The sequence below is a fragment of the Phocoena phocoena genome, chromosome 5 (assembly GCF_963924675.1).
Source record: "Phocoena phocoena chromosome 5, mPhoPho1.1, whole genome shotgun sequence".
Classification (NCBI taxonomy): Eukaryota; Metazoa; Chordata; class Mammalia; order Artiodactyla; family Phocoenidae; genus Phocoena; species Phocoena phocoena.
In genome coordinates this window covers 102,980,929-102,993,801 of record NC_089223.1, presented here as the reverse complement: position 1 = coordinate 102,993,801, position 12,873 = coordinate 102,980,929, and the positions used below count along the sequence as shown (strand labels likewise).

General features: G+C 44.0%; 1 protein-coding gene across 1 annotated transcript in view; it reads left to right on the top strand.

Annotated features, from left to right (window-relative positions):
- EVC2 (EvC ciliary complex subunit 2) overlaps window positions 1–12,873 on the top strand; it is a 142,528-nt gene that overhangs the window by 56,196 nt on the left and 73,459 nt on the right. Inside the window, exon 8 of the mRNA XM_065877684.1 lies at window positions 10,508–10,832. Coding sequence (XP_065733756.1) covers window positions 10,508–10,832 — 325 coding nt within the window. The remainder of the gene's footprint in view (window positions 1–10,507; window positions 10,833–12,873) is intronic.

Here is a 12,873-nt window from a genome sequence, read left to right as displayed (position 1 = left end):
GTGGAAAGGAAAGTTTTGATTATTTTGGAGGCCAGCAACTGGGGGAGAAGGCAGACTCATGTCCAAAGGCCAACTCTCCCCTGACAATCAGTGTACAAGAGCTTTTGAAGGGAATTTTCAGGGGTGTATAGGTGGAGGGAGGGGGCTACGTGCGGAAGCAGCACAGTCAGCTCCGACAGTCATCTGGAAACTGGTCACGCGGTTGTCTGATCAGCGTCATCTTGACTGTTTTAGCTACAGTTCATCTTCAGTTTCCGGGTCAGTTTGTTCCCATTTCTTTGAGGCTAGCTCTCAGAATTGTGGCAGCTTATGTCATGGCTACAGTCTGACCATCATGTAGTTAACTTCTTCCACCTGGCGGGGGTTTCAGTATCTACAGAACAGCTCAGAGGATATGGCCATGGCTCAGAATATTATCTATAGCCCTTGAAGAAGAACTAAAAGTCCTTGACTTTGCTTAATGACTGAACTATTGTTATTTGGTCGTGTTTGACTGTTTTCCTTTGCTTCTGCATTTTCTCACTCTCTGATTAATTTTTGTTTGTTCGTTTGTTTGTTTTTGCGGTACATGGGCCACTCACTGTCGTGGCCTCTCCAGTTGTGGAGCACAGGCTCCGGACGCGCAGGCTCAGCGGCCATGACTCACGGGCCCAGCCGCTCTGCGGCATGTGGGATCTTCCCATACCGGGGCACGAACCCGTGTCCCCTGCATCGGCAGGTGGACTCTCAATCACTGTGCCACCAGGGAAGCCCTTTCTGATTAATTTTATTCTTTGGCTAAAGTTTTTCTATAGACAAGAGGCAGATGGAGGGCAAGGACCATGGGGTCCTGCTCCATTCCATCATCTCTAGTACACCCAACAGATGGTCAACCCATTTCTACTTGGATATCTCATTGACAGTGAGGGGCTTCCATTCTTGGGAGGCTGCTGTTAGAGCTTGAATTGTGTCCTTGCAAAAAGATATATTGAAGTCCTAAACCCCAGCACCAGTGAATATGACTTTATTTGGAAATAGAATCTTTACAGATACAATTAAGATGCCAGTATGACTGGTGTCCTTATAAGAGGGAAATTTGGACACAGAAACAGAAAGGAAGAACATCATGTGAAGACAGAGGTAAAGACTAGTGATGCCTCTACAAGGCAAGGAATGCCAAAGATTGCTGACAACACCAGAAGCTGGGAGAGAGGTATAGGACAGATTCTCCTTCATGGTCCTCAGAAGGAACCAACCCCGTGGACACCTTGACTTTAGACTCTGGCCTCCAGAAGTGGAAGAGAATACATTTCTGTTTGAAGCCACCTGGTTTGTGGTACTTTGTTAATGAGGCAGTCCTAGGAAACCAATACAGCACTTAATCCATTTCTTCGGAATCAGAATCTGAGAGTAGTGCTGGGAATCTGCATCTTAACATGACTTGAAGTCATTCTGGTCCTTCTGATGCCTAATAGTTCGAGAGCTTCTGCTGGAGACCCGTGTGCCCAAACTGTGCATCCTCTAGTTGGTTCTGGGTCGAGGCCCGTGTAAAACTGCAAACCCTCCAGCCCGCTGTCTCTCTTACCCTGGACCATTCATCTGCAACTCTGAGCCCTCACAGACTGAAGGATGCTCCTGAGGGTCTTAACCCCCCTGCATAGCTTCCCACCTCTTGATCCAGACTTCTGACCTCCAGGTCTGTGACACAAGACGTTTCTGTTGTCCTGAGCCACCTGGTTTGCGAGACTCTGTTACAGCAGCTCCAGGAAGCCAGTAAGTCGTCCATCTCAGTGTAGGCAGCTTGTAGTCCTTGAAAGGCCCTCCTCATCTTTAACCAGGAGTCCCCATTCAAAGTTCCACGTGAGCAACCAAGCAGCCTGGTGAACTGTGGGCGTCATCCCGACACGGCCTCTCCTTGGGGCCCCTCACCTCTCTCTCCCAGACCTCTCCCCTCTTTCCGTCTCACCTTCACCACCCAATTCCTGGTCATTACCATGCCTTCACCAGCCACCTGCACTCACCTCAAGTCCATCCCGGACCCTCAATCCATTCTTTTCAGTGACCCCGGCTTTGCCAGCCTCCTGTTGCACTTGGTAAACCCGTGTCGTCTGCCCACAATTGGAAATGGTGTACACATGGTCACCATTGCCAGATACCTCTGAAATCATCAAGAAGATGGTGGAACCTGGAACAATAGACATTTTAGGGAGGTGGCTTCTAGTGGATTACGAAGAAGACCATTCTGACTGACTGAGCTCTCCCACGATGGAAAGCCCGCCCAGAGAGGCAGTTAGCACCCCTCACCATGCGTGTGCAGAGTGGTGGCTGGGGGACTTCTGCAGGAAAGATAATAAGGACACCTGGGAGTTGGTTGGAAAGATGACTTAGCTGATGTCCAAGGTTGATCTCATTTCTAAAGCCGTCTTTAAATGTTCCACCTTATATTTTCTTTCCCATCACTGTCATCTAATCTCCAGGTAGAGCAAGATCCAGCTATACAAATAAGAATTTCAAATGTAATCTATTTATGTAACATTCATCTCTCCACTTCTCCATCCATCTATCCATCTGTTTATGTTCCCTTCAAATTTTCTTTTCCTTGCCATAAAGAATGACACCAAAGGCTTCCCTGGTGGTGCAGTGGTTGAGAATCTGCCTGCCAATGCAGGGGACACGGGTTCGAGCCCTGGTCTGGGAAGATCCCACATGCCCTGGAGCAACTAGGCCCGTGAGCCACAACTACTGAGCCTGCGTGTCTGGAGCGTGTGCTCCGCAACAAGAGAGGTTGCGACAGTGAGAGGCCCGCGCACCGCAATGAAGAGTGGCCCCCACTTGCCACAACTAGAGAAAGCCCTCGCACAGAAACGAAGACCCAACACAGCCAAAAATAAATAAATTAATTTTAAAAAAAATGACACCAAGGAAGACTCTGATGGCCATAACCACAGCAACAACAATGTGTAGTAACATTTTCCAGCATCTGTTTTGTGCCGGGCACCGGCTAAGTGCTTTGTGCGTGTCAGTGTGAGACAGTGGGGCAGAGTATAGAGCCAGGACTCTGGAGCCACATGTCATGGCTTCAAATCCCAGTTCTGCCACCTAATAGCATTGTGACTTTCAACAAGGTAATTTTTCTGTGTCTCAGTTTCTTCACCTACCTTATAAGATCACCATGGGGATTAAATGGCTTGATATCCATCAAGCTATTAAAACAAAGCCTGTGCATAAAAGGCACTATTAATCCTCTCAATGACCTTCATTTTTTTAAGAACGTATTTTATTGAAGTATAGTTGATTTACAATATTAATTTCTGCTGTACAGCAAAGCGATTCAGTTATACATAAATATGTTCTTTTTCATATTCTTTTCCATTATGATTTATTACAGGATATTGACTATAGTTCCTGGGGCTATACAGTAGGACCTTGTTGTTTATCCATCCTATATATAATAATTTGCATCTTCTAATCCCAAACTCCCAATCCTTCTCTCCCCCAACCCCCTTGCCCTTGGCAACCACAGGTCTGGTCTCAATGTCTGTGAGTCTGTTTCTATTTTGTAGATAAGTTCATGTGCATCTCAGTGGCCTTCATTTGACATGGGTGATAATATTCTTACTAACCAACTAGGGATCTAGGATCAGAGACATCAAATAACTCACCTGAGTCACCCAGCGCCTAAGGGGGAGCTGAGATTGGAAGCTAAGTTGGCGTGACTCCCGAGCTCATATTTTCAGACATAGTGAAACACCATCTCTTGGGAAACGGCCAAGTGGAGAGAGGAACTCTCCCTTACATTTTTCGCCTGTTCCAGAGCTGTCCCGTCAGGTCTGGCCACCGAGGGGTTGGGGAGTGAGCAGTGATGTGGAAACGCCAGGATGGAAGGAGTTAATGAGCCTCTGCTTCAAGCTTGGAGAGGGAGGGCCCAAGCTGACTTCTAAACCAAGAGATCTTTAAGAGGAAAACGTCAAAGACAAGGATGCTGACCCTGGATCTGACAATCTACTTGAGTTTATACCAAACTAAAAAATTTAGGGTTTATCATAACTTCAACCAGTGTTTCACGCACACACAGTAGTTAGTTTTACTCTGATTTAACCTGCCATTACAGTTTTGACAGTGAGGATACCCAGGAGGTATTTTCCCCTGAATTCTTATTGTCCAGGCCCTCAAATCGATTGGATATAAATATGATTTATGGTCTCTACATGGAATCTTGCTGCAGTAAGATGCCATGGAAATTGGCTCCTATGAGGAAAATTTTGGTTTCACTAATACTCAGTTGGTTTTTGTGGGTCTGTTATGCTTACATCAGCCAACATGGAGATTTGTATTATAAAAAATGGCCATGGCCATTTCATTTTCACTCTGAATGAATTACCCTCCATGTTAATGAGTCCTCTTTCTCATTCAGGAGAACACCTACTGCCTTCTGTATCAAATCCTACTGTAGTTTCTTTCTGACACCTTGCTTGCCATTTGGTGAGAACTTGATTCATTTTTATACAAAATAAATAAGGAAAGAGACACCTATGTCTTTGTTTCTTTTGTATCATCAGTAGCTACGCAAATTATTAATCAGTTCTTGGATAAGTTAAGCTGTGCCATTTCGTTTGCAAAGATATTATTGTGGGAAAGCCACTAATACATTTTAATGGCTTATATTTATGAAGTGCTCCCTCTGTGCTGGTCATTGTTCTAACTCCCATGTGAAATCACTCATTTTATAAGAGGGCTATGGCTTGTACGGGATGTATATGCAGCAAAACTGGCCAGAGTAAGTACATTCCTCTCTAAAGTACAGTGACAAAAGCTGACACTTTTGTGACCTGAAAAAATTAAATGTTCTCTAGGAAAGAAGCGTTTGAATCTTGCTAACTTTGCCAACTGGTTGAAGTAGTAAAGAAGATGAAGAATCCCAGTCCAGCCTGTGCAACTCAAAATGTCTTCGTTTCATGGAGGCATTAGGGACTTTTGGAGGGGGTGGGGAGTGGGAAAATATGTGTATTTCATTGTTGTCTAAATAATTAAAAGTACCATAGCGGGTGATGAGGATTTTACCAGTGAATCCAATCCTGTATGCAAACTATGCATTCTTAACAGGCATTTAGTTCTTCTGTGGCTGGTTGGGAAATTAACAGATGACACCTTCATTAATTGCATGCTATTTTAATTGGTCTAAAGGGACATTTTTCTTTCTTTTGTGGCTTTGGAACACCCTGACAGTTTTATTGTTACTTCTGGGAGTTTATCCATGGTGGTTAACATTAATACTATTAAAACAGAAAGTGCCTGTGAGCTTGTGTTCCCAGGGGATCGGGAAGGGTGAGCTGTGAGGACCGACTCTTCTGCCACCAATTTCCTGGGAGAGAGAATAGAAAAGAATAAGGAAACGACTGTATTTAGAAACAACAAAATGCCGGATTCTGCACCGTGTATTTTCTATATCTTATCTCTTTTAGCCCTGAACAACTACCTATGAGGATGGTCCCCATTGTGCGGTGGGGAAGCCGAGTCCTTTACCCAGCTTGCTTAAGCTAGGAAGCGATTTAACAGCAGAGAACTTAAGGAAATGTCCTCCTGTTCATTTCAATCCCCACGTACCTGGCAAAGCACTTGCAGTTTACCCAATAGGCAGCCACCCATTTTCTAATACAAGTTAATAAATGAATGAATGAATGAATGATGGATGGAGTGAGTCAGATAAGGTGTATGAGTTTCATATCCAGCTGTAAGAAGTGACCACAAACTTGGTGGCTTAAAGCAACACAAGTGTATTATCTTACAGTTCTGGACATCGAAATCCAACATGGGCCTCGCTAGGAAAACTCAAGATGTCAACTGTAGGGGAGAATCCATTTCGTTGCCTTATCCATCCTCTTGAAGCTGCCTACATTCCGAGGCTCGTGACCCCTTCCTCCATCTTCAAAGCTGATGATTCCATCACTCCTACCCCCCTACCCCCGCTTCCTTCATCGAATCTCCCTCTGATTCCCATTCCTCTTCTACCTCCCTCTTCCACTTTTAAAGACCTTGTTATCAATCTCTGGTGTAAGGTGGGTTGATTAGCAGCCTTAGTTCCCATCTGCAACCTTATTTCTCCTTTACCATGTCACCTAACAGACTCACAGCCTCTGGGGATTAGGACATGAACATCTTTGCCGGGGGCATTATTTTGTCTACCACAAAAAGCTTCATTAAAGGTGTGAAATCTATTTTGTCTGTCCCAGTAGAGAAGTAATTCTTTTCTGAGACTGTGGAACATGGTTGGTTTGGTTCCTTGGATATTTAACCATGCACACACCACCTGAAGGCATCTCTTTGCTTTTTCCTTGCTTTGTAACCTGCAAACACTCTCCGCACATGCCATGTTCAGTAAGTACCTGTTGAGGAAATGAAAGAATGAAATGAACAAGCTGTTGTTTAAAACTATATTAATTTGGTCTAAAGGACACGGGAGACATTTTGATCTAAGATGGTAAAATTTGAGCATTAAAAAGAATAATGGCTGTAGTCGATTGAAACCCACCAAATATGTACAATTTCATAGTGATTCTACGCAGAGGCATGGGGTCTTCCTAGATTCATCTCAACATTTGCACTCTTCAGACTCCCATAGGCCACACTTGACCCCTTCTGTGTAGCTCAAGGGCAGGAACACAGAGTACGTGTCCACTGTGAGGGCAGCATTAGACAGTCTTCTGTGGGTGCCCTTGCCTCAGGTCACACTGCAACCGATAGCTGTCCAGGAGGTATTTTCTCCCCAAGTCACACAGCTCTAGTGCAAGGAGATTCAGTCTACATCAGGCAGCTATGGGAGCATTCCTGGCTTAAACGCTTCATACCCCAGAGTTGCCAGCATCTTTTGTAATAACTCGCGGGCACGGCTTCCAGCATTTCCACAAGGGACATGCCCAGGTACAAGAATGACCTCACTCGGGAAAGTTCAAAGCACAGTGTCTGCTTCCCTGTTAGGGATTTATGGTTCATTTACAGGTCCTCCCATCCAGATGTAATTTACCAATCAGGTTTCATTTTTTATGACATTTGATGTTCTTGTCCTTCTGAGGTTTTCAGGTAAAAGCCAAAGCTCAGATTCTCAGGAAGTTGGAAAAAGTTTTATTAACCTTTTGCTCTCATACCTAAACAAGCAAATAAACCAATGAACAAACAGACCCCAACTCATTTGTCACCATGGGAGGTTGCTATGACACCAGCTCTTTAACTAGCAAAGAGTCAAACATCTATCATAATTATAAGCTTTATGTCAGAGTAACTGCATTATTGAGGAGAGAAAGTTCTTTGTGAAGAATTCCAGCTTAAAAAAATAGAGAAGAAATGATAGAATTAGAAAGTGTGATTTTTCAACCCCTAATGATATCATGGATCTAGGTAACAATTACAATGTATACTAAAACCATTAGGTGAAAGGTAGATAGGGAATTTCATAATATAGAGATCATGCTCGCACCACTTGAACTTGTGATCCATCTTAGTATTTACCCGTTGTATGATCCTACAGGAAGCACATGGTACTACTTATGGTACATTTTAAAAAAACAAATTTAATCTGACTCTAATCAAGACCTTAGATCTAACTAGTAGTTTGTGGAAATACAAGGGATAGAGGAACAATGACACCCTTTGGAAGCAATCAGCCAAGTCCAGAATGTGGGACATTCTGCAGGATGAATGACCAGGTTTCCCCAACAAATCATGGAAGGGAAAATGGAAGGGCAGAGGGCTTCTCTGGTGGCGCAGTGGTTGAGAGTCTGCCTGCCGATACAGGTGTTCGTGCCCCGGTCCGGGAAGATCCCACATGCCGCGGAGCGGCTGGGCCCGTGAGCCATGGCCGCTGAGCCTGCGCGTCCGGAGCCTGTGCTCCGCAACGGGAGAGGCCACAACAGTGAGAAGCCCGCGTACCGCAAAAAAAAAAAAAAAAAAAAAAAAGGAAGGGCAGAATGATATAGAATAAAGTGGACTTAGTCAACATTGTGGGATTTTGTTTGGTTCTTGAATTAAACTTTCAACTGTAAAAATTATTTTGGGACACTTGAGGTAGTCTGAATAATAACTGATATTAATTATTGGAATTATTGTTTAACACTTTAAATATGATATGGTTAAATGGTATTGAATATGATAATGACATCAAGGTTAGGCAAAACTGATATACATAAACACATATATACACATATATAGACATACATATGCACGTGTGTGTGTGTGTGTATATATATATATATATATATATATATATATATATATATATATATACAGTTGACAGTTAACGATGCATACTGAGAAAATTAAAGGTAAAATGAAAAATCTGGGGTTTGCTTTAAAATGCTAAGCAAACTTTTTTTTTTTCTTGCGGTACACGGACCTCTCACTGCTGTGGCCTCTCCCGTTGCGGAGCACAGGCTCCGGATGCGCAGGCTCAGCGGCCATGGCTGACGGGCCCAGCCGCTCCGTGGCATGTTGGATCTTCCCGGACCGGGGCGCGAAACCGTGTCCCCTGCATCGGCAGGCGGACTCTCAACCACTGCGCCACCAGGGAAGTCCAGCTAAGCAAACTTTGAAGGGAGTAACTAAAACAAGATTGGCAAATATTGACAGTTTTCCAAGTTGAGTAATGATTACATTGGGAGTCTGATTATTCTACCTACTTTAAGTGCCTGAAAATTTCCATAATAAAGTTTTCTTATTTTTCTTTTCATAAGTTTTTAATTTTTTAATTTATTTTATTTATTTATTTTTGGCTGCATTGGGTCTTTGTTGCTGTGCATGGGCTTTCTCTAGTTGTGGTGAGCAGGGGCTACTCTTTGTTGCGGTGCGCGGGCTTCTCATTGCAGTGGCTTCTCTTGTTGCAGAGCATGGGCTCTAGGTGCACGGGCTTCAGTAGTTGTGGCACACGGGCTCAGTAGTTGTGGCTCGCGTGCTCTAGAGCGCAGGCTAAGTAGTTGTGGCCTATGGGCTTAGTTGCTCCGCGGCAGGTGGGATCTTTCTGGACCAGGGCTTGAACCCATGTCCCCTGCATTGGCAGGTGGATTCTTAACCACTGTGCCACCGGGGAAGCCCCATAATAAAGTTTTCTTAAAACCCTTATATTTACAGTCAGATGCCATTTTCTCCTATCAAATTATTAAATATATTTAAACATTTTACAGGGAGGGGTGAAATAAGGATCCTACTGCATTGCTGGGGAACTTCTGGAAAGCAGTTTGGCAGGATGCCCTAAGAGGCTTAAAATATTGCTAGCATTTGACCCAGTGATTCCCTTTGTAGAAATCATACTGAAAAAATCATTGTGAATATCAAAAACTCTTTACAAAGATGTTCACTTCAGGTTATCTTAGACTTTGAATTTTGCAAGTAACCCAAATGTGCACCACTAGAAGAATGGTTAATTGAATCATGGTACACCACATCATGAAGTATTTTGCAACCATCATAGGAAACTTTTACAGTTTTTAAATACAACTGGAAGATGCCTGTTACAACATTAATTGAAAACAGGACAAAACTATACTTGCATCTATGTAAACAATATACATCCATGGGGAAAATATGTGTAGACAAAAAAAAAACTGGAAGCAAATACAGCAAAATACCTCCATTGGTTCTGACTGGGTGATAGACCTACAGTGAATGAAGTCTTTTTCTGTGTTTATTTTCCAGATTTTTCTATCATAGACATAGTCTTGTCCTGTGCATCTTGTAATAGTTTTATAAAGGTATAACCAACAAACCATAAAATTCACCCACATTAAGAGTACAGTCTGATATATATGTGTAAATATATATAGCTGTACAACCACCATTACAGCATTACAATCAAGTTTTAGAACCTGTGACTCTGTGAAGTATCTCACAAATATTTCTTGAGTAGACTTCATTTTTAGAGCAGTTTTAGATTTACAGAACAATTGAGAAGATAGTACAGAGAGTTCCTACATACCCTGTACATAGTTTCCCCTGTTATTAAAATCTTCTATTACTATGGTACATTTGTTAAAATTAATGACCCAATACTGATACATTATTATTAACTAAAGTCCATACTCATTCAGATTTCCCTAGTTTTTACTTAATGTCCTTTTTCTGTTCCAGGATTCCATCCAGGGTCTTACATTACATTTACTTGACATATCTATAAATTAATTTTTAATTGGAAAAAAGTAAAATGAACCTAATTTTTCAAATCCTCCAAATATTTAACCATTTTTCTCCTGGTCTTCTTGTTTTTGTTGACTTGTTGCTTGTTGACAAAGAGCATGTCTTATATTAATTATATTCCTTGTAGTTTCCACCATGGTACCCTGCAAATTTACTAAATAATATTCTGCTAATTTAGTCACTGTCCTTCAATAACTGGATGGAGCAGAAGAGAGGGAGAAAAGGAAGAGAAGAAAGGAAAAGAAAGACCTTACTTTACAAATAAGTTAAAACCTCAGAGCTCTGAGGGACCTTTGGTTTCTGCTGTGATTTTCTGTAATGGAATTCTTTTGACTTTTGTGTTTCCCAGGCTGGAAATTGCAACCCTGAATCGGGCAGACTCAGATCTGGAAGCTTGTCGAACCCAAATCAGCAAAGACATCATTGCTCTTCTACTGAAAAATCTGACCAGCAGTGGCCATCTCTCCCCTCAGGTAGAGAGGAGGATGGGTGCTGTTTTCAAAAAGCAGTTTCTGTTGCTGGAGAAAGAAATTCAAGATGAGTATGATCGGAAGATGGTGGCCTTGACAGCTGAGTGTGACCTAGAAACAAGAAAGAAGACAGAAAGCCAGTACCAGAGGGAGATGGCAGCAATGGAGGAAGCAGAAGAGGTGCTGAAACGTGTTAGTGAGAGGGTAAGGCAACTTTGAAAGGAAGGCTTTCATTTGCCTCCCTCCTTCATCATTTATCCATCCATCCATCCATACATACATCTACCTGCCCATTCATCCATCCACCCACCCATCCATCCATTCTCCCCACCTACCACCCTTCCATCTATCTGTCCATGTACTCATCCATCCATCCATTTATTCACTCAACCACCCATCCATGCATCCATTCATCCAAACTCCAACCCATCCATCCATCCGCCTACCACCCTTCTATCCACCTGCCCATCTACACTCCATCCATCCATCCAGAATTCATTTAGAAAGCATTTACTGATCACTACTGTCTAGGCAGTGAAGGTACAGAGAGCACTGAGACATGGTTCTTGCATTTGAGAAGTTCACAGTCTAATGAAGGATTCTCGCATATAACACATGTGAATTCATTCAGCCATGTTGTAATAGAGGTACGTTCACAGTGCTGTGGGGTGTCATGGGACAGGTAGAATGGCTTCGTTCACAGAAAAGCATGTCCACAAGAGCACAGCTCAGGGGGGTTGTGATGTCAGTGTGTCCGTCTGGACTGCACCGCACTAAGTTCTCTCCAGCACGGGCTCTGGAGCCAGAGAAACCTGGACTCATATTCTAGTACACTCCAGCTCAGCTCCGGAAGGCCTTAACTAGCCTCTCTAAGTCTGTGAGTCAAGGCCGAGGGCGCCCCCCTCTCAGAGCGGCTGGCAGAAGTAATGCAGGAAAGGAGCCCCGGGTGTGGGCTGCAGTAGGCTCTCGTGCACAGTGCCCAGTTCTGGGAGTTCTGACCTCTCGGCCTTCCCAGGGCTGGTCTCTGGTGATCGGAGATCAGCTCCCATTTTCCTAAGAGAGTGTCAGTTTCCATCTTGAAAGGAATCACGCCAGAGTTTTTTCCCAGGCGCACCAAATCCAGTCTGATTTCTACCTTCCTCCATGGAAGAGATGGCTGGTTCCCTCTGGTGACTTGAGCCCACATAACCTGTTCTGAAAATTTATCATCCTAGGGAGGTCTAACATCTTAGGAACGAGCTTCTGAACTCCTAACCTCCATTCTGCAGACTGGCAGCCGTGCACAGAAATCCTCTGGGAGAGAGTAGAGAGCTCTCAGGGTGACAGCGCCTGGCTCTCAGATGGTCGGTCACCTGTGGCCAGACTACGGGCTGGGCACTAAAGCAGAGAGGTGCGATTCACGCTGTCTCACCCCCAGCCACTCCCCTGCAGCTGGGGTCCCCTCGCCTCAACACACATCTCATTTTAGGGTGTGGCTTATTTTCGGTTTGGCTCCTGTATGGATTTCCTGTAGCTGCTGTAACAAATGACCACAGACTTCGTGGCTTAAAACAATAGAAATTTATTCTCTCACAGTTCTGGAGGCCAGAAGTCTAAAATCAAGGTGTCAGCCAGGCATGGCCCTTCTGAAATCTCTTGGGGAGAATCCTTCCTTGCCTCTGCCAGCTTCTGGTGGCTCCAAGCATTCCTTAGCTTGTGGCTGTATCCCTCCAATCTTTTTTTTTTTTTTTTTCCGTACGCGGGCTTCTCACTGTTGTGGCCTCTCCCGTTGCGGAGCACAGGCTCCGGACGCACAGGCTCAGCGGCCATGGCTCACGGGCCCAGCCGCTCTGCGGCATGTGGGATCTTCCCGGACCGGGGCACGAACACCTGTATCGGCAGGCGGACTCTCAACCACTGCGCCACCAGGGAAGCCCCATCCCTCCAATCTTGACCAGACACCACTATGCTAAGGGGACCCCACTCCTGTCCTCGGCTTTCAGCATAAACCTTTTGCTTTATTTTTACATATATTTTTTTTTTACAGAGTAAGGTTTATGCAGTTCATTGAACTTTCTATCATGGTTGTTTCCACTTACCATCACAGATGTCATTAAACGCTCTCACACTTAGCATTTACTGAAGGCCAGGAATTTTTCAGAGCACATCACCTGGACCTTCTCTTCAAATATTCACACCCACTCAGTGAAGTGGGAATTGATAGGCTCCCACATTCACAGGTGAGGAAACAGATGGGAGAAGGTCA